This window comes from Anomaloglossus baeobatrachus, chromosome 7, assembly GCF_048569485.1.
Source record: "Anomaloglossus baeobatrachus isolate aAnoBae1 chromosome 7, aAnoBae1.hap1, whole genome shotgun sequence".
NCBI lineage: Eukaryota > Metazoa > Chordata > Amphibia > Anura > Aromobatidae > Anomaloglossus > Anomaloglossus baeobatrachus.
The window spans coordinates 41,344,078-41,367,156 of NC_134359.1; the positions used below are offsets into that span (position 1 = coordinate 41,344,078).

Genomic DNA, 23,079 nt, shown 5'->3' on the forward strand with positions numbered 1-23,079 from the left:
AAGCACGGGGTTAGGGGATCCTCTGGACCAAAGGAAGCAATCACTGACCTGGAGGAGCGAGTCAAAACTGCTACCGAAGGTTCACTAAAACCACAGAAGATGACGATAGACACAAACGCTGGTGCCATGGACACAAACAGTTTTTGGTTGTAGAAGCAGCAGCAGTGGATTTCATAGGAGCGGCTGGTGTGGTGGGTTGCAGCAGTAACGGAGATAATTGCGGTAGCAGCAACGGATATCGTAGGAATGGCCAGAGAGGATACTTGGTGCAGCGGATATTGCAGAAGCCGCCGATGTGGGTAGGTGCAGCAGCAGACTTGATATGAACTGAAACACAGAGCTAGGTCAGCAACAACATACAGCAAGTAACAGCAGTGGCAGCACAAGGGACCAGAGAACTATTAACGTATATAACTCATTGCCCAAGCACCTCGCTTATGGGGAAGGTGCCTTAAATATCTGCTGCCTCTCAGACATACTGAGAGGCACTTTTGGGTCAGGACACACTGGCATTTTAAGAAAGGGGCCTATGTGCACAGGCCCCAGGAGACAGCATCAGGGATTAGGGTCAGAGCAGACATTGCTGGGTAGTCGGGAAAGTGAGAGTGCCGGCGTCCCCGCTGGAGAGGGTGGCAGGACACCGTGGGGACGCCAGCACGGGCGTTACAACTAAACACCAACACCTTCTGATATGAACAGAGTCACACGTTGCATAATTACTGAATGGTTTTTCACGTTTTTTTCATGCAAAGCCAGGAATTGTGCACGTGTGTCCTCTATCAGTTGTGTAACTACTGCTGATTGCTTTAAGCAAACACTTGTTTTACCTTGAACACTTTGGTAAAAATAAACTCTTTCACTTTATGAGTTTACAAAATACAATCATGGGATTGGGGCATGAACTTACTAGCAAAGTGTGTTCAAATGTAAGGGAGTTCAATGAGTTCACCCCCCCCACCCCCAAAAAAATAAATAAAATATATTAACAAGTTCCCAAGTGTTGAGCAACGGAACTACTGTAAAACTCATCAATACTTATCTGCACAGCTCATGTTGTTCTACGTCAAAATTTAATGTAAAGAGTAATCATTTTATGTAGAACAGATTTATTGTGCTGCCTCTGTCTGTCTGTCTGTCTATCACCAATCTTGGCCAAGGTTGTGACTTGTATTGCAACTCATGAATCTTCTATAATAGGCTATTGGAGAGCAAGGGACCCCTCACACCTTTAAGGGCTTCAATGGCAATTACATGATCCAGGGACATACATTTATGGGACTTAAGGGGGCTTTACACGCTGCGATATCGTTAATGTTTGGTCGTCGGGGTCAAGTTGTTAGTGACGCACATCCGGCGTCATTAACGATATCGCAGCGTGTGACACTGACCAGCGACCTTAAGTGACCTCACAAATGGTGAAAATCGTTCACCATGGAGAGGTCATCCCAAACTCAAAAATCGGTAAGGGTTGTTTATCCAGGTGGTTCATCGCTCATGCGGCAGCACACATCGCTATGTGTGACACCGCAGGAGCGAGGAACGTCTCCTTACCTGCCGCCGGCCACAATGCGGAAGGAAGGAGGTGGGCGGGATGTTACGTCCTGCTCATCTCCGCCCCTCCGCTTTGATTGGCCGGCCGCTTAGTGACGTTGCGGTGACGTTGCTGTGATGCCGAACGTCCCTCCCCCTTGAAGGAGGGATTGTTCGGCAGTCACAGCGACGACGCCGACCAGGTAAGTATGTGTGACGCTGCCGTAGCGATAATGTTTGCTACGGCAGCGATCACAAACAATCTCATGCACGACGGGTGCGGGTACTTACACGCTCGCTATCGCTACAAATTGCTAGCGATATCGCTACCGTGTAAAGCCCCTTTAAGGAGATAAACCTCCACCTTGTGTCACAATTCTGCTGGTTTATCTGTACCCCTCTTGTGGCAAGTTAGATGTCCGTCTGCATGTAGTATGTAATATTATCCATCCTTCTGCTGGTGAATGGAGAACATTATGTGGGAGATATTCAGCTTTTGACCAGCAGAAGGCACGTGTGCATGTGTGTTATGTGTGTGTATATTTTATATATATATATATATACAAAATAATGTGATTTTTCATGAACATTTTGTTCAAAGTTTGTGTACCCACCATAGGCCAAAGACTATGCATCCTGTTTTAGATGTGCCTGTATACTAAGGGCTCACCTGCATATTTTGTGTCACTCTCTGTGTGCTCATATCTCATATGTTTATATAGTTTGCTTTTTTTAACAACTTCCCTAATTCATTGGTCATTAAAGGAATAATCCCATCTCGTACATTTGTAGGATATCCACAGGCTATGCTATAAATGGATAGTAGATGCAGGTCTACAGTATCTCGAGAATAGGGCCCTAACGCATGCTGCTTTCAGTGTAAAGGTGGGTTGAATATGCATTGTCACAATGTGACAGCGAGGGACAAGGGGCTCCAAGACTCTCTCTCACTCCAGGGGACCCTAGACTATCCCTGCCCTCTAGATTACCCCTAATGGTGGAGAATCCAGAGTCCTGTGCCTTACTATACTCCTGAAGCTAATCTGTTTTTCTCCTCCCTCCAGGGAAGGAAGGGGCAGGAGTGTGATGGAAACATAGATGAGATAGGGATAACAGAAACTCATTTACACTGCACACTCTCAGGAATAAACAGAAAGTAAAGGGAAAAGCAAGAGAAGTAATGAAGCAACAAAATAAGTCTAGATAAATCCACCTCTCCAGGCCAGAATAGTCAAGCTATAGCTGGCAAAATAAAAACCATCCTGCCAGCATATATAGGAGGAGAGCGAATGTGACTGGCTCTCCACAGCATGTGACCAAGGAGATTAACAAGCAGACCAGCAGAGATTAACTCTTGCTAACCTGCCTATGAACTACAGGTCTGTGAGTCAATGCGCAAGTCTGCCTGTGCTGATCACAGATATCAAGGAAGTTAGCAGGCAGAGTGCCAGAATCTGAAGTTTCCCCAGATCCTAACGCCACCTTGAGAGTGAGTGATGCTTGAAAAAGCCTCCTTGTGACACCCATTAACTTGTATTAGTGTTTACTTTTCTACTGAATGCAGAATGCAATGGGGCCCTGTTCTTTAGATAGATGCAGTTCCCATTGGTGCGACCTACATATCTACTAACTAGACATTGATTGCATAGCATGTGGATACGCTATAAATTTGGGCTGGGAATAACCCTTTTCAGTAGGTCTAGTTTTGATGAATATCTGATGGACACACCTGGCCAGAGACGTATTTGCTGCTGCTCACCTGGGGTCTGTTGGTCCCATCAGATGAAATGATGTTCTCTGCAGCCCTGGTGTCAGGAAAGTCAAGAAATCCCGAGAACTGCGTTGCTTACTGATCTCAAAATAAATAAAATGTGAGTAATTTTGCAGCTTAAATCAAGATAAATACTGACAGGTGTTTGTACCGCAATACTCAGGATTGTGACTGAAGGACCATTAATATGTGAAGAACACTTCTGACATGCGGAGTATGACACCGACCCATCAATCATATCATATATTTTAGCATCAAATAATCCCCCAGTGGGAGACTGTGATATTCTCCAAGCTGTTAGCAAACGTGTGCTGTGGCGGTAATGACATCACTGATTCTCCGGTGACAGCCGCCATACTCGGCCATCATTCTCACTGGAGGTAAGCTGTGAATAATGGATACATGGAATGCTAAAGAATAAAGGAATCGAGCGATGCAGTAAATTATCTGCTGACGAGTCAAACACTTTCATTATAACGGTATGATATATTTTTGGTATAAAATATTTACTCTGCCTTGTGGATGTAGTAACTATACCGTAGAACGGGATATCATAACATGGTGACAGACAGCAAAGCCCATAAACTGAGCAATATTGTATATACTGTGTGTTACGGGCAATGTATGAAAACCCGGCATTCTATAGGATACCTAGACAATGTATACAATCCCTGTTATTTTCAGGCAAGGTTTGAAATATCTGCATTGTTCTATACTTTTCCTAGGCATTACATAAAATGTCTGGGTATTATAAAGAATGATAAGAACTGCTCAGGCAAAGTGTGATATAATGCCCAGATTGGAAAAGTTAGCCATTCCATAAAATGTCTAGGTGCCCAGATTGGAAAAGTTAGCCATTCCATAAAATGTCTAGGTGCCTAGATTGGAAAAGTTAGCCATTCCATAAAATGTCTAGGTGCCCAGATTGGAAAAGTTAGCCATTCCATAAAATGTCTAGGTGCCTAGACTGGAAAAGTTAGCCATTCCATAAAATGTCTAGGTGCCCAGATTAGAAAAGTTAGCCATTCCATAAAATGTCTAGGTGCCTAGATTGGAAAAGTTAGCCATTACATAAAATGTCTAGGTGCCTAGATTGGAAAAGTTAGCCATTCCATAAAATGTCTAGGTGCCTAGATTGGAAAAGTTAGCCATTACATAAAATGTCTAGGTGCCTAGATTGGAAAAGTTAGCCATTCCATAAAATGTCTAGGTGCCTAGATTGGAAAAGTTAGCCATTCCATAAAATGTCTAGGTGCCTAGATTGGAAAAGTTAGCCATTCCATAAAATGTCTAGATATTATAAAGAATGACAAGAGCTGCTCAGGCAAAGTCTGATATAATGCCCAGATTGGAAAAGTCTTTAGTAACAAACAGTCAAAAAAACTAATGAAAGAAGAAATCCTAAATGAACAACAGGATATCTTTACTGGGAAAAAACACAAAGAAACAGAAGTGTCATTCCTGACTATTAAGCGGGCTTTATACGCAGCGATATCGCAAGCGATATCACTAGCGAGCGTACCCGCCTCCGTTGGTTGTGCGTCACGGGCAAATTGCTGCCCGTGGCGCACATCATCGCGAACATCCGTCACACTATACTTACCTGCCTAGCGACGTCGCTGTGGCCGGGGTACCGCCTCCTTTCTAAGGGTGCAGTTCGTGCGGCGTCACAGCGGCGTCACGAAGCGGCCACCCAAAAGACGCGGAGGGGCGGAAATGAGCGGGACGAACATCCCGCCCACCTCCTTCCTTCCTCATTGCGTGCGGCCGCAGGTATGATGTTGTTCCTTGTTCCTGCGGTGTCACACATATCGATGTGTGCTGCCGCATGAACGACTAACAACCTGCGTCCTGCAACAATAATCGGGATAGGAACGACTGGACAACAATCAACGATATGGTGAGTGTTTTTTGATCGATAACGGTCGTTCCTGCGGTGTCACACGCAACAACGTCGCTAACGAGGCCGGATGTGCGTCACGAATTCCGTGACCCCCCAACGACATCTCGTTAGCGATGTCATTGCGTGTAAACCCCGCTTAGTAACAAACAGTCAAAACCATGAAAGAACAAATGCAAAATGAACAACAGGATATCTTGGCTGGGAAAAAAAAAAGGAATCAGAAGTGTCATTCCTGACTATTTGTTGCAGCACGGGAGGCTAGAATGGCATTTTGAATTGCACTTCATCTTTTTTTTTTAACGCAAAGGTATTTGTTAGTTTGGCACTTAGTCTTGCACACACACCTCAAAAATCCTTGGCCACTTCCTGTGGACTGAGCAGTAGCAGCAGATCAAAGAGGTATTTTGTGGTCAGGAACATCTTGAACCTTGAGCAAGCCCCTTTGACAAACACTGAATTGTGATCTTGCATTGAGTTGGTTCAAAATGCTGCCTGGCTGTCCACCTACTTTTGGACGGACCACCCCTGTAGTATTCTACACTCTGCCTGTTTGTCATTTAGGTATTCTATAGAATGACTAGGAAATGTGTGAACATCTGATGTGTTTCATACTTTGATGACCCATTTCCAGCATTGTATACATTGCCTAGGTATTCTATAGGATATAGAATAGGAGACATGAGGACCAGAAGATCTGGGTGGTGCTGGGTCTGTCAAGCCAGGGATGCTAGTGTAGCTTTGACCTTTAGAGTCAACCTGTCTGACAGTATTGGTGTGTGTGCTGTCCAACAAGTGTAAATAGCTTCTGATGGGTCCAATTGGACAGCACCACATCATACTTAAGATGCCAGTTATAGTTTATGCTTGCTCTGGTTTAGTTTGGTTATTTAGTACCTGTCCACTGTTTGATCACTTTGCTCTTGTTCAGATTATTCTTCTACCTGATGATTCTGTTCTTGTTCCTGAACCCCTGCTTTAACTCTGATTTCTGACAATCACCTGCCAGCCCACTCTACCAGTCAGTAGCTACTCTGTGATCCCAAACCAGGGGCCCCGGTGTTAGTCCAGAGCCCTGTACAGTGGTTTAAGTGTGAAGATCAGTTCAACCCTTGGGATCTGTTAGATGAGTGGCTGGCCCTAAGCCTTCCTGTGGCTACTCCATTAAGAGTTACCCAGCTATCAAGCACAGTGCACCATTGACAGCATGAAGCATAGTTATTGGTTCTAAGCTAGCCAGAGCCAATATTTCAAAAACCACCAACCATACGGTGCTTTCTCTTATAATGGTGTTGAGAGTATACCAAAAATTATACGAACACCCAACTAAAGGTGATTCTGTGTTCGTTGATAAAAGATGTCAGAGGTGAATGTGAATAATCGTTCTGATGAAGAGACGGTGGAAAGTCAAGCACGTCAACTCATTGTTCTTTTTCACGGACAGTCTATAACAACAGATGACCAATTCCAGTGCCATTGCTGCCTAAAAAAACAAGAAAGATATACTCTACGGGGCAAAGAGAATCTAAATTGTATTAACAAGCAATGGAAAACATTGAAAAGAGTCCAAATTTCCAGTGCGGAATGCTGATTTGATGATCAGAATTTGTCGAGAGGTCCATCAATCGTTAAACCCTTGCCGTAATGTGCCAACAGTTCAGGCTGGTGAAGGTGGAGTAATGGAGTGCGGAGTGGCACCACTTGGGTGTGATGGTCAACACTATGTGGCATAGTATGATGCTAGTCACTAGGTGGCGCCAGATACTACTTGCGTGTAGTGTGAACGGAGAGGTAGTCAGACAAGCCGGGATCAGAAACCAGGAGGACATGACAGGACACAGGGAACAGGCAGAGATGAGGTCAAGATACAGGCTGAGGGTCAGGATTCCAGGAGAGTATGGATAGGAAAAAGGGAGCAAGAGGAGATGTGATCAGGAGAACGTCTGAGGTCAGAAGCCAGGAGGTAACGACAAAGTCTACTTATTTTGGATGTTGTGCAATGTATGACGTTGTTTATTTAACTATATGTGGTTCCCGCTGATTTTTTTCAAACCAGTGGGTGGTCCTATGACGTATATGGACCATGATGTATAGGACTTAAGGTATTTATATCCATGCATGAGTTTTGCCTGCAAAATCTTCTGTGTCATTGTTGCATTGTCCTGAGGAAGGGGGCAGAGACCCCTGAAACGTGTAGACTTGTTCATGCTTCCTAATAAATGACTTGGAAAATTATCCTTTGGATTGAATGGTGATAAGCGCGGCACTGATCCCCGACTTCTTTATGAAACTGCTAAAGTCAGGGGGGGGTGGACAGAGCAGAGTCAACAACAGTCCAGGATCAAGAAGCCAAGATCAGAGATAACTGTACACAAACAGGAGCCAAAAGCACTTACTGCGGAACCAGGAAATACGACTAGAGACGTTCCGGGAGAACATGCTCCCTAATGAAGCAGAGCAATCACCCAGAATGAGGAGCATGTGAGGAAACCCCTCATAACCCCAGAGTAGGACCCAGTGCTAAGAAACAACTTGTCCACAGGTGCTCAAGACAAACAGCAGAGCATCTCAACCTGCAAAACGCTCTGCACAATGGAACAGGCAAGTACCGGCTCTGCAGGAGAGCATGGCAGAACATCACAGAGCACAAGATGCTCCACAAATCGGAACCATGACACTGGGTCCTCAGATACCTGTGCATTGTGAACAACCAGGTTCACCCTTCACTGCAACTTCTTACTAGTGCCACATTTACTGGAGAAATGCAACCAGTCTCAGTTTAAAAAAAAAAAGGAAAATGCAATATCTCCTCGGTGCAACGATTAGACTATTAAAAATGACCGGATCAGTTAGGACTTATCAAGAGAAACTTCAAAGTTACTCCGCAGACCGATATTATCTTCTCATTTATATTGAACGGTATATGAAGTAAATCCTGAATAGGAAGTAAAAAAGCGGAGGTAATATCTTCCAGTCCGCAGGCGCTCAGACTTTACTATCACTATTGTTTTGAAAACTTACAAAATTTCCAATAATAACAGAGCTCAAAGGAAAAATAAAGTTTCCAACGCCGGCAGCTCGACCTCATTAATTCATTCCCTGGTTCCTTGCAATAAGCTTATATTGTTATTAAGTGCACACCTGGACACCAAGAAAGTGACTTTACACAAAGGATTAGTTCCCAGCTCTGCACACACTCCATCTCTGCTGGACCCAATTACATTGCAATTGCATATTTGAACTAATTTGTACCCCCGTTGATTAGTTTGGAGGATTGAAGTGCGATTAGTTCTTTATGTGCATTAGATTTATTGGCTTTTGCGCTTTAAGTCTATACGCTGTCCTGCCTATAAAAAAACACCAGGTTAACGATTAACGAGAACAAATGCCATCATCTCCGGTGTGATCCTACAGGGTAACAATATCACAGAATGCGCTGAAAGTAAATGTGAGGGTAAAAACTTTCTGGAGGTTATTGTTGATGAAAAGATCAAGGTGTTAATACAGGAAAATCTGACATATACCAAGAGATCACAGTTTCCCACATAAGGGACTAGGAGGAAATTGGTTATTGATCTTCTTGATGTTTCCAAACTGAGCCTTCTTGAAAAATTACTATAAGAAAAAAACTGGCCAAAGAAGACAAATGTGAATAGGTGCAAACTGCTGTGACTGCGATAGTATACAAACCAATGCAACAACATGCAGTGTTTGCTTGTTTGTACCTCTGTGAAGGCATACATTCCCAAAGGGTTTATGGATTCCTTTATATTAGGGTCAGCACACACGGCAAGTAATACAGAGCAAGTGGAATGCAATAAAAAATCTGGCACCAATATTACTCTATGGGGTCGCTCCCATGGGCAATTTTTTTCTCAACCCTAATCGGACTGAGAAAACAGTCGCAGCATGCTACAGGTGGAATGCGATCCTGTTTCACTTGCACCCATTCAAATCTATCGGGCGAGAGAAACGTCTCATTGCCCTTGCATTACAGTGGAGTATAATGAGATTCTCGCATCAACCGGCAACGGAGGAGATGGGGAGATAAATCCCTCCCCTCCGCAGCGTCGGCCCTCCTTTCCGTAGCTGTGGTCTGATCGCAGGATCGGACCACAGTCTCATGACACTCGGCTCCCGCTGCGAACGTGAGCCAAGTTTCATGCGAGCACTCGCACTTAATCTCCATGTGGCCCCAGCCTTAATGTAATACTACCTGCCCATTGCATGACAATCAGAATTTTTGGCATACATCCAATGTGACATTTTCCTGGCACATGTGCTGGACAGAATCCCAACCCCAATGTCTCATGTTGTGATATCCCCAGTATTTTAGATTTTGTGGCAGCGATGAGCCAAGAAATAACCAATGCTAATATTTGTCACTGGAGGTTTTGTTCCAACGATCTAAGAATTTACTGTATCATGTATATAAGCTATTTGTCATGATGTGACTGTATGGATAGCGAGGGACAGGGGGCTCCTATACATCCCTCACACTAGAGGACCCTAGGCTATCCCTCACCTCCAGATTACCTCTGATTGAGGAGATGCTGCAGTCCCATACTTTAGTATTCTCCTGATTAGAACTAATCTGTTGCACCCCACCAGGGAAGGAAGTGGGAGGAGAGTAATGATAACAGAGATAAAGACAAACAGGAAAAAAAAAAAAAAACTCAAACACACTGCAAACTATCAGGAACAGACAGAAAAAAACTAAGGAGAAAAGCAAGAGAAGTAAGGCAGCAACAAAAGGACAGCAATGGTTAACACTACAACCGCTGACAAAACAAATTACTACAACCACAAGTAAGTATAGATCCCAACCCCTAACCAGGCCGGTATAGAGAAGCTATAGCTGGCATCCTATTCCTAATGAATTTACTAGGGAGATTAAATTCATATTGTTCTTTGTGCTTGTGTTAACATGGTTGTCAAAGTGTGAGTGCACACAATCAGTGTTATCAGTGTTTTGAACGCATCTTGTTTTCCCTGTGTCCAAAACGCTGCATTGTACAGTACGAACACAGTGGATGGGATTTATAGAAATCTCCTTCCCACTGTGCTTCTTTAGATGTTCCGTTAACTGACATGCGTTGCAGGTTTTCAAGCTGCAGCATGTCAACTTACTCTTGCAGAGAAATGGGTGTACTGATTGGGAGAACACAGCGAATACAAGCTGTGTCCGTAATCCGGATCGTGGGTACGTACAGTGCGTTCTCCCGCACAGGACACTAGTGTCTCCGGAAGAGACAACACACTGCATCCATAATGCTGGCACTCCGGATAGTGTGCACATACATGTAATGGAGACATAGACAATGTTCCATCACAATTTAATGATTTCCATTCTGACATATGAGAATAAGCCCCCGGTCTCCTTTATCTTCATACACTATAAAGGTGGTGAGCACTAATGAGAAGGAAATGTATAGGATTCGCCATCTGTGGGACATGATCTGAAGGAAGCGGTAATTACAGGAGCACCTGCTAGGTCTGCAAGAAGGGGTCACTTAGCGAACAAATTATGACAGAAGATTTAATGAACTAGGTGGGAAAAAAAGATGTCCCCCAGCAAAGGAACGGATGGAGGGAACCTGTAATAATGGCTGTTAGCAGTAGATTAATAAACATCTATTCCTATAGGCAGTTCCTCTGCACAGAAGTGTTTACCTAACTAGGCCTCGGCGGCGGCTCCCCAGTCAGCGCTTTACGATGTCTTTAATTAACACGGAGAAGATTCATCTGTCTTTTCATGAAAAATAATGAGACAATATGCTGTATATTGTACACACAACCTAACTGTGAGCCAAACTGGTCTCAAGTTTATCTTTAGAGGCATCCTTCATCCAATGCCAGGAATCATCGCTGGTCAAAATCTGTAAAACGAAGCGTTTCATCAGTTCTTACTGACTGCGGAGGAAGTCATCTACGGGAAGAGAGTTCCCATCTTCACATTAAGGGTGGCATTACACGCAATGATTTATCGTGCGATCGCATGAGCGATCGCACCCGCCCCCGTCGTTTGTGCGTCATGGGCAATTGCCCGTGTCGCACAAAGTCGTTAAACCCCCGTCACACGTGCTTACCTCCCTAACGATGTCGCTGTGGGCAGCGAACATCCTCTTCCTGAAGGGGGAGGGACGTTTGGCGTCACAACGACGTCATACAGCGGCCGGCCAATAGAAGCGGAGGGGCGGAGATGAGCGGCACGTAACATCCCGCCCACCTCCTTCCTTCCTCATTGCCGGCGGGATGCAGGTAAGTTGTTGTTCGTCGTTCACGTGGTGTCACACGTAGCGATGTGTGCTGCCACGGGAACGACAAACAACCGGCGCGCAGAAGAAGGAACGACATTATGGAAACGAACGACGTGTCAACGAGAAACGATAAGGTGAGTATTTTTGCTCGTTCACAGTCGTTCGGAGGTGTCACGCGGTACGACAACTCTAACGATGCCGGATGTGCGTCACGAATTCCGTGACCCCCGACGACATATCGCACGATATATCGTACCGTGTAACGCCACCGTAAGGCCAGTGTCACACTTGCGAGTGCCTCGCGTGTATATTGCGTGAGTCTCGCGGTGCATCACCCGGAACGGACTCACACTCTCCTCAAAGGAGTGGGTCGATTGCATAAAGATGCATGTAACCGACCCGCTCCTGTGAGGAGAGTGTGAGTCCGTGCCGGTTGATGCACCGCGAGACTCACACGCGAGGCACTCGCAAGTGTGACACCGGCCTAAGGGGCACTTTGCACACTGCGACATCGCAAGTGCGATGTCGATGGGGTCAAATTGAAAGTGACGCACATCCGGCATCGCATGCGACATCGCAGTGTGTAAAGCCTAGATGATACGATTAACGAGCGCAAAAGCGTCGTAATCGTATCATCGGTGCAGCGTCGGCGTAATTCATAATTACGCCGACGCACGGTCCGATGTTGTTCCTCGCTCCTGCGGCAGCACACATCGCCGTGTGTGAAGCCGCAGGAGCGAGGAACATCTCCTACCGGCGTCACCGCGGCTTCCGTAGGTTATGCGGAAGGAAGGAGGTGGGCGGGATGTTTACATCCTGCTCATCTCCGCCCCTCCGCTTTGATTGGCCGCCTGCCGTGTGACGTCGCAGTGACGGCGCACGACCCGCCCCTTTAACAAGGAGGCGGGTCACCGACCACAGGGACGTCGCACGGCAGGTGAGTGTGTGTGTAAAGCTGGCGTAGCGATAATTTTTGCTACGCCAGCTATCACCACATATCGCTGCTGCGACGGGGGCGGGGACTATCGCACTCGGCATCGCAGCATCGGCCTGCGATGTCGCAGTGTGCAAAGTGCCCCTAAGGGTGTATTTGATATTCTTAAAAATAGAATATCCTAATCAACAAGGAGAAACTTCTACATGGAGCTCCCATCCACATCCATTTTTGTGTAATTTTTGAGAATTTCACATAAGATTTGCCATCCAATTCGGAGAAGAGAGTGAAGGAGCACCGTGCACGTGAAATATCCCAAGATGTTAATAGTTATAATGCACAACCTAATCAAGTGGGCGCCTGTCCTATGAGTTAAGGAGGAGGAATAGGGGTGATAATTCTGCTTACTAACATTCTTGGGGAGCCATACTTCTTTTGTCATTTTTATAAGTACTTATGTTATTCTTAGGGAAGTGTCTTGCCATCCTGGATCACAGGTCTGTACAGGTGAAAAGGTTGATGCTACCTATTCTAAACATACAGAAGAATGGAAAAGTATAGGCAAGTGAGAAAAATGCTGCAAAGTAAGAATATAAAAAATAGAAGCTTTAATAGTTTATTGTAACCAATTCACAAAATACTAAGTGAATGAATGAATGAATGAATGAATGAATGAATGAATTATAAATCGAAAATCAACATTTGGTGTGACCACTTTTTGCCTTCTTCAATTTTTTGAGTTACACTAAGGGGTAATGTTATTCCTTGTAGAGAGTGACATTCCTGACATGCCAATGTAAGGAGGTTTATAAGCCATGTGGTGCTTTTCTGGCAAATTAAATATCTAAATGCCTCTTCAGAGAGGAAAAGGTGTTACCTCTCGTCAGTGCAAAGCATGAGATCTAATTTGGCTGTATGAGAGATTTCTGACTGGGTTCTAAGGCATAACGTTTCTCCTTATGGAGAATGCCATTCCTGACATGCCAATTTAAGGAGGCTTATAAGCCATGAAATTGTACTCTTGGAAATTAGATATGAAAATTGCCTCTTTGCTTATAAGCCTCTTTACACTGGCATGTCACTCTCCACAGTGAGAAACATTACCCCTGAGATCCCATGTAGAAGCCATTCATACAGCCAAATCAGATCTCATTGTCATGATCCATACCGGTAACTCTCGCTGTGGTTTCACCCAGCTCCAGCCTGGTCATCTCAAGGGGTTAACTCCTCCCTGCCTCAAGCTGGTTACCGGGACACTATATCCTGGTGCTACACCTCCGGTTCAGTGCCAGTGATAGTTTATGCTCTGCAGCGTGTATTTCTGGCTCTGGTGAGTTACCTGATCTGTCCTGCTTTCCTGCTACCTGGTTCTCACCCGTACTCTCCTCCGTTCGTCCATCTGTCTCGGTCACTGACTACTCGCTCTTGTCTACTGTGTATCCTTCCCTGTCTGTCTTATCCCACTCCTAATCTGTTTGTCCTCTTCTCTTGTTTGTACTTGGCCTTTCTGACATCTGACCTTTATCCATGTTCCTCACCCCTACCTCCGTCTCTCCCTTCGGCTGTATCTGTGACTTCTCGGCTTCTAACTTTCGACTATCACCTGACCACGATTTGCCTATCCCTGTGCTATTGACGAGATCTCCTGCTGCTTACCCGATATTCTGACTACTCTATTGCCCTCTGGTGGTTTACCTGCTAACTGCACTCTGAAGTTACATTGCTTGTAACATCAGCTTCTCCTAGTGCAGTGTGACACTCCTGCTCTGAGGAGGGGCAACACCCAGTAACAAGTGTCTGCAAATTGAGATTCTGGTTTGGCTTTTATACCAAGTCATATGGCAGGGCTTGATAAAGGGTTGATATTGACTTTTAGGCTATGTGCGCACTGGGAAATGGAATTTTCTTGAGAAAATTCCGCATGCTCTTAAAGATTACCGCACCAGCGGTAAAAAAAATGCGGCAAACCGCACCCAAAAACCGCATGCGGTTTGCTGCGGTTTCACCGCGGTATTGTTCGCGGTATTGCCGCGGTTTTGCCGCGTGCGGGTTGGGATGTGCTTTATTGCATTCAATGCAATAAAGCACATTGAAAAAAAAAAAAAAGTCATTTAATTCTGAGATAGTAGATAGATAGACAGAAGAATAGATAGAGGGATAGATAGACAGATAGATAGAGGACAGATCGCTACATTTCCCACGGTCGCAGTGAGTTCACATTACCGGCCGTGGGAAATGACCGGTAATTACCTCTGCTGTCTGCTGCATTCATTCAGCGCTGTGTCTGTGACAGTCGCGGCTGGATGTAAGCAGCGCAGGACCTGTGGATTACGCCGGAGCTTTGGTGCGGGAGGGGTTAATAAAATGGTGAACGAGGCTTGTTCGTTTTTTTAAAATAAAGGATTTTTCGGTGTGTGTTTTATTCACTTTACTTACGGGTTGATCATGTCAGCTGTCTCATAGACGCTGCCATGATCAAGCCTGGAGTTAATGGCGGTGATCCACCACCATTAACCCCTTGTATTACCCTGCTGCCACTTCTACACGGCGGCAGGAAGAGCCGGGGGACACTCTGGTGCTGCCGCATAATGCATGCGACAGTGCCGGGGCAGCTGCGGCTGATATTCTCGGCTGCCGGAGGGGGAGTGAGGCGGGGGACATTAACCCTGCCCCTCTCCCTCCCCAGCCTGAGAATACCGGGCCGCCGCTGTGTGCTTACCTCAGCTGGAAGGTAAATATGCAGCGGAGCCCACGTTCTTTGTTTTCTATATTTCTGTTTTCTTTCTATGTGTGTTCTATGTGTCTGTGATGTCTATCTGTGTGTGTGATCTGTGTGTGTTTACTCTGCACGGCTTCCTCTTCCTGTAATGACATCACTTCCCTGCAAAACCGCAAGCAAGTGATGCACATTACCGGAGGTAAACCGCGAAATACCGCAGGGAATAACGCAGGAAAACGCAGTGAACCGCACAGAATTTGCTGCCTGCGTTATTCCCTGCGGGATTTCACGATTAACATTGGAGTCAATGGAGTGAAATCCCGCAGCGACGTGCGGAAAAGAATTGACATGCACTTGTTTTTGCTGCGGGAATCCCGCAGCAAAACATGCAGCTGTCAAATTAATTCCGCTTAGTGCGCACAGGATTTTTTTTGCCCATAGGTTTTGCTGGTGATTCACTGCAGAGATGTTATGAACATTTTCTGCAGCGAAACATGCAGCAAAACCGCAAAAAATCCACGGCAAAATCCGGTAAGTGCGCACACAGCCTTAAGGCTGTGTACACACGGTGAGTTTTTGCCTTGTTTTTTCTTGCAGATTTTCACATGGATATCCTTATGCCAGCAAAGTCTTTGAGAATCCTGAAGTGTTGTACACACGTTCAGGATGTTTTCCTTGCAGAAAAAAATATTCAGCATGTCAATTCTTTCTACATTTTGTTTCCTTGCGCTTTCACAATTGAAAACCATGAAAAAACTCATACAAACGCACCAAATGTTGGTAAATACACGTTATTTTTGGCCAGAACATACATATTTGGTTGTAGATTGGCTGCAACCAAATCTGCAATGTGTGCACATAGCCTTAGGATTGCTACTTCCAAAAGGTGGCAACATTGATCAAGTCCTCTTCCTCTCTGAAGAGGAAATTTGCATACTCTAGGTACACTTGGTACTTGCACAGTTTTCGAAGGAACTCTGCAGAGAGGTTGTTACAAACATCTTGTAGAACTAGCCCCAGATCTGTAAATCCTTCTGTCTCCTCATGTAATCGCAGAGACTCAATGATGTTAGATCAGGGCTTTGTGGAGGCAATATCATCACTTTCCGGTCTCCTTGTCTTTATACTGAAGATTGTTCTTAGTGACATTGGTTGTATATTTGGGGTCACTGCACTGCTACAGAATAAGTTTTGAGCCTCCTACAAAGCTGTTCCTGTCTCAGTTCAAAACTGTGTTTCAACCTACATATGAATATGATGATCATTATCACGTGTTTGGTATAATTGAATACTCACACACCGTAATCCTACAAGTGTGCCTAGAAGAAGGGCGGTCACACCAGATATTGATTTGATTTAGATTTCTCTTTTGTTTATTTACTTTGCATTTTGTTAATTGATTAAAACAAAACTATTATTTCTTCTATTTATTAAAGCATTTTTATTTTGCAGAATTTTTGCATATCTGCCTAAAACTTTTGCTCACTCCTATGTATCATATAGTTTAGTAACAGAGCTAACAATGGTCATACACCTAAGATTTCGATTTGGTATATATATACAGTGCCTACAAGTAGTATTCAACCCCCTGCAGATTTAGCAGGTTTGATAAGATGCAAATAAGTTAGAGCCTGCAAACTTCAAACAAGAGCAGGATTTATTAACAGATGCATAAATCTTACAAACCAACAAGTTATGTTGCTCAGTTAAATTTTAATAAATTTTCAACATAAAAGTGTGGGTCAATTATTATTCAACCCCTAGGTTTAATATTTTGTGGAATAACCCTTGTTTGCAATTACAGCTAATAATCGTCTTTTAGAAGACCTGATCAGGTCGGCACAGGTCTCTGGAGATATCTTGGCCCACTCCTCCATGCAGATCTTCTCCAAGTTATCTAGGTTCTTTGGGTGTCTCATGTGGACTTTAATCTTGAGCTCTTTCCACAAGTTTTCAATTGGGTTAAGGTCAGGAGACTGACTAGGCCACTGCAACACCTTGATTTTTTCCCTCTTGAACCAGGCCTTGGTTTTCTTGGCTGTGTGCTTTGGGTTGTTGTCTTGTTGGAAGATGAAATGATGACCCATCTTAAGATACTTGATGGAGGAGCGGAGGTTCTTGGCCAAAATCTCCAGGTAGGCCGTGCTATCCATCTTCCCATGGATGCGGACCAGATGGCCAGGCCCCTTGGCTGATAAACAGCCCCACAGCATGATGCTGCCGCCACCATGCTTGACTGTAGGGATGGTATTCTTGGGGTCATATGCAGTGCCATCCAGTCTCCAAACGTCATGTGTGTGGTTGGCACCAAAGATCTCGATCTTGGTCTCATCAGACCAGAGAACCTTGAACCAGTCTGTCTCAGAGTCCTCCAAGTGATCCTGAGCAAACTGTAGACGAGCCTTGACATGACGCTTTGAAAGTAAAGGTACCTTACGGGCTCGTCTGGAATGGAGACCATTGCGGTGGAGTACGTTACTTATGGTATTGACTGAAACCAATGTCCCCACTGCCATGAGATCTTCCCGGAGCTCCTTCCTTGTTGTCCTTGGGTTAGCCTTGACTCTTTGGACAAGCCTGGCCTCGGCACGGGTGGAAACTTTCAAAGGCTGTCCAGGCTGTGGAAGGCTAACAGTAGTTCCATAAGCCTTCCACTTCCGGATGATGCTCCCAACAGTGGCGACAGGTAGGCCCAACTCCTTGGAAAGGGTTTTGTACCCCTTGCCAGCCTTGTGACCCTCCACGATCTTCTCTCTGATGGCCTTGGAATGCTCCTTTGTCTTTCCCATGTTGACCAAGTATGAGTGCTGTTCACAAGTTTGGGGAGGGTCTTAATTAGTCAGAAAAGGCTGGAAAAAGAGATAATTAATCCAAACATGTGAAGCTCATTGTTCTTTGTGCCTGAAATACTTCTTAATACTTTAGGGGAACCAAACAGAATTCTGGTGGTTTGAGGGGTTGAATAATAAATGACCCTCTGAATAAACTTTTCACAATTTAAAAAAAAAATAAAAAAAGAAATAACATTCTTTTTTGCTGCATTTCACACTTCCAGGCTGATCTACAGTCCAAATGTCACAATGCCAAGTTAATTCCGAATGTGTAAACCTGCTAAATCTGCAGGGGGTTGAATACTACTTGTAGGCACTGGATATATATATCATATATATTATATATATATATAAACATTCAATATATATATATATATATATATATATATATATATATATATATTGAATGTTTATATATTTTTTCAATTCCCAGATGACAGCAACACCAGGAAACATCTAAAAAACATTTGTAAAACTGGTAAACAGAATGTGTGTGAGGAGGAGCGGTGACGGTGCCATTGGCTTTATTTTAAGGTAATTGACCTTTTGAATTGCCAGTTGTGTAATCTGTTAAGGTTATGATCCTCGGGGGGTATTGATCCGGTCACGTGTAAAACGGACAGGTATTTGTGTTGTACTGACATGTGACTAATGGACAAATGAGGGAAGATTTATGAAAACTGTCTAAAATAAAAACTCTTTGTTGCCCCTAGCAACCAATCACAGGGATGCTTTCATTTTTCAGCGCACTATATAAAAATGAAAGCTGAAGTATGATTGGTTGCTATGGGTAACACAGACCATTTTTCTATAAGTCAGTTTCATAAATCTTCCAACTTAATGAAAAAGAAAATCCTTAAAACATTAAGCCTAAAGGCTGCTTTACATGCAGCGACATCGCTAGCGATGTTGCTCGTGAAAGCACCCGCCCCCGTCGGTGCGGTGCGGTGTCACAGTGACGTCACACGGCAGCCGTCCAATAGAAGCGGAGGGGTGGAGAGCAGCCGAAAGAAAGTGACGCCCACCTCGTTGCCGGAGGACGCAGGTAAGGTGTTGTTCGTTGTTCCTGGGGTGTCACACGTAACGATGTGTGCTGCCTCAGGAACGACCAACAACCTGCGTCCAGCACCATCAACGATATTTGGGATTAGAACGACATGTCAACGATCAACGATAAGGTATTTTTGATCGTTAGCGGTCGTTCATACGTTTCACACACAATGACGTCGCTAACGATGCCGGATGTGCATCATGAATTCTGTGACCCCAACGACATCTCGTTAGCGATGTCGTTGCGTGTAAAGCCCCCTTTAGGCATGAAATCTAGGGCCAGCGAAAATCGTAAATGTCGCCCATAGGAACTTATCAGAATTAGAGAAGGGCAAGGTTTCCAGCTCTTGCTTGCAATGGTTTCATATATGATACCCATTGTCTATTCTTTAGAGCAGTGGTCTCAAACTTTTGGACCTCTGTATAGCAACATCCAGGAAACCAAAATATGGAGACCTCTGTGTTAGGGCATGTTTTAATGCAATCATAGCAGGGGTGCAGCATTGGGGCTGTAGAAGGAGCAGTCACATGGCCCATGTGTCTTAGAGGCTCCTATAGACCTCTCCTCTTACTCAAAAAAGACCTACATCAACAAATTTTACAGCTAGCTTTCATGGGATTCAGAATTTTTTCGATTTATCCCATTGCCCCCTTTTAGGTCACTTGCGCCCCTGATGACGCGATCGGAAGCCGGTGCTCCATCCAATGCTAGAGAATCTTGTTGCTATGTATTGAAAACCTTCTGTGGGCGCTGGTTTCCAGGAGGTTTACACTGTGCCCTGAACACTTTCTCCCCTTTTCCTTAGAGTCTCACATAGACTCTAGGCCTAGATTATTATTCATGCAGGTTACAACCCAAGTGGGGTACTATTGTGCCTCTCTTGGCTGATTTGTATGAGCGCATGTATTTTGTCCCACAACTTGGGCCCTGTAGGCAAGGGAGGCCCATAGAGGTCTCTTTTGCCCAAATGATAAGATCAATACTAATAAAAATTCATGGCAGTTGGTGGCTGTGTTGGAAATGTTATATTGGGGACAACAAAATTAAAGTTTTGCCAGGAGATGATTGACGTAAGGGGCTCCATCTCTCCTGGAAAAAGTCTTGGAGTTGAACAGAGCATGCACTCGTACTCTCAGGATGGCTCCTCTCATTGGTGCAGTGATAGCCGACCCTTAGGATAGGAGATCAATGTCTGAACGGCTGGGGTCCGACACGCAGCACCCCCCGCTGATCAGCTGTTCTCAGTGCTGGCGACGGTAGCAGGCACCTGGAAAGGCTCAGTTCCGAGCTTCCACCGGCAACTGACAGTGGCCGCGGCCGGGTACTGCACATCCGCCTCCCATGGGAGGCGGATGTGCAGTACCAGGCCAGAGCTGCTATCAGAAGTCAGGGCAGCTCCAGAACTGAGCATTCCCGATCAAGCACAGCTGATCAGCTGGGTGCTGGGTGTTGGACCAAAGCCGATCCGGCATTGATGACCTACAAAAGGTGGGCAACCTCTATAATAGGGCTTTCATGAATGAACTTAGTGATAGCCACTCCATCTACCAGATCACAGGGGCTTTCTTATCCTTCCCCCATTAACCCCTGTATAAGTATTTGGACTTGCACAGAGATTTCTGATATGGGGCCACAGAGTAGGATGCTGGCGAGTGGAGCTAGCTTGAGGCTCGTCACATGGGGTTGTTAACAGAAGCTCAAAGTCAGGTACAGATCAGGGAAGCAAGCGGGTGGTCAGAATACAAGCCAAGGTCAGAAAACAGGATAATCAAAACAGCACCCAAGGGGCAAAGAGAAGGTATATAGATCAGGGCAAGCTGAACTTAATAACTGGCTACAGGGAAAAGGCATTCAGTATCTTAAATAGACAGCAGCGCTGTCCAAGGTTAACAGCAGAAATCAATGACAAAAGTTAACTCAAGCTGCTAGGCGATATGGTACCACAGGTCCCAGAATCACATCAGATCACTAAATTGTCACTTCACATCACGTGTGAAAGAGGCACAACATGAGCAGGCGATGGAAGCCGAAGAAGATGGTGGGCACCAAAATAAATGTCATGAAAGCTTACCTAATATATGCCCTAATTTACTGAATTTGGAGCAGATTATTACATAAAGATACCATAAGTGATAAGTATAGGTAATGCCCTATAAATTTAGCAGATTTGACATTTGTTGCACCCACCACATTCCTATATAGGTTGAATGACCGAGAGTGGAAAGACCTATGGATTTCACAAACCTCTTCCTGTAACATTGTTACTAGAAGTCAGGAAGCTTTTTAGTTAGTGAACCTGATGCCTAATGCGGGCGTCACACGGTACGATATATCGGGCGATATGTCGTCGGGGTCACGTCGGTAGTGACACACATCCGGCATCGTCTGATATATCGTAGCGTGTGACAGCTACGAGCAGAAACACTCACCTTCTCGTTCATCGTTGACACGTCGCTCACTTTCAAAAAATCGACCATCAGGTTGTTCATCGTTCCCGTGGCAGCACACATCGCTCCGTGTGACACCCCGGGAACGACGAACACAGCTTACCTGCGTCCTGCCGGCAATGCGGAAGGAAGGAGGTGGGCGGGATGTTTACGTCCCACTCATCTCCGCACCTCCGCTTCTATTGGGCGGCCGCTGTGTGACGTCGCTGTGAGGCCGAACGTCCCTCCCCCTTCAGGAAGAGGATGTTCGCCAACCACAGCAACGTCGCCTGGGAGGTAAGTACGTGTGACGGGGGGGTTAACGACTTTGTGCGCCACAGGCAACTAATTGCCCGTGACGCACAAACGACGGGGGCGGGTACGATCGCTCATACAATCGCACGATAGATCGTACCGTGTGATGCCCGCATAAGAATCATCATTGTACATTGGGGAGGATCTGTTATACTGTAGGAAAGCACTGGATCACCATTGTTCAGAATCATAAGTCTACAATCAGAGATTGTCACGGTTGACAGGCAGTCGGTGGTGTCCGGTTGAAGAAGGTCGCAGTGTTTCGCTGCACAAACTGCTCCCTGACATTCTATTCTTCCTTTTGCGGTGTAAATGGTATCCTATGTATCTTCGCTGTTTGGGGTTAATCCTTTTCCGTTTAGGATCCTGTGAATATCTTCAACTTTCAGTTGTTAATTCTCATCACTACTGCTTATGTCCTTAAATATCTGAATTTCCCCTTGGTGTTTGCTGGTGATAGAGTTCAATTTCTATATAGTCTTAAGTTCAAGCAGTCGGCTTGTAATTATCTGGAGAAACATTGTTGTATGTTGCTGTAGTTCTCCCTGAGTCATCTGGAGATAACTTGTTTATTTTCCCCTGTGTGTGTTCTGTAGAAGTTAGTGGGGTTGACTAACCGCTCATCCCATCTGTTCCTTACATAGGTCCTAGTTCAGCGTCAGCCAGGGCCAGGTATCCTGCTCGGCACATAGGTGTGGAACCTATCTAGGGTGGTGAGGGAAGCCAGGGGCAAGTGATAGGTTTTATCAGGGGTCACTATCTCTCCCTTCCCTAGACACAGGGTTATCCTTTTCCCCTTCCTCCTTTTTCACTGTTCACTTGGTGTTTCCCAATACCTGCTGTAGCTTGACAGAGATAGATGCCAGCTAAATCCAGAAAAAGGATGGCCTAAAAATCCGCATACATATTGGACTAACATTGGCTGAATCCACCATCATCAACAGCAGTCTGTTTATGGGGCCTCCTGACTCTTCCCCGACAGATGATGTCAAAGGAAAAAAGGATTCGACACATTGGATTTCCGGTGGCCAAGGTTTTCGTTCTGTGAGAGATAAGCCTCCATCAGAGGAGTCCCTCATAGCAAATACAGATACGCTCTGCTGTATATGGGGCTCCAGAGAGATAGCCATCAGCTGAACGATTGGTCAAAGGATCGTTTCAGTGACAGCTATCTATTGTGTATGGGGGCTTGATTCACTGCTTTGTATAAACTGTAGCTGCCAGTCAGGCTGAGTTGGCAGAGACTGAAAGCTGTCACTCAGACTGGGTGGGCGGAGACTGACTAGCTGTCGCTCAAGCTGGGTGGGTGGAGACTGACTAGCTGTCTCTCAGGCTGGGTTTG

The 23,079-nt window shown here is 45.2% G+C and overlaps 1 protein-coding gene across 1 annotated transcript in view; it reads left to right on the plus strand.

Moving 5' to 3' along the window:
• Window positions 1-213: 213 nt before the first annotated feature.
• UPP2 (uridine phosphorylase 2) overlaps window positions 214-23,079 on the plus strand; it is a 68,735-nt gene continuing 45,869 nt past the window's right edge. The window contains exon 1 of the mRNA XM_075317244.1: window positions 214-299. Coding sequence (XP_075173359.1) covers window positions 247-299 — 53 coding nt within the window. The 5' untranslated portion in view covers window positions 214-246. The remainder of the gene's footprint in view (window positions 300-23,079) is intronic.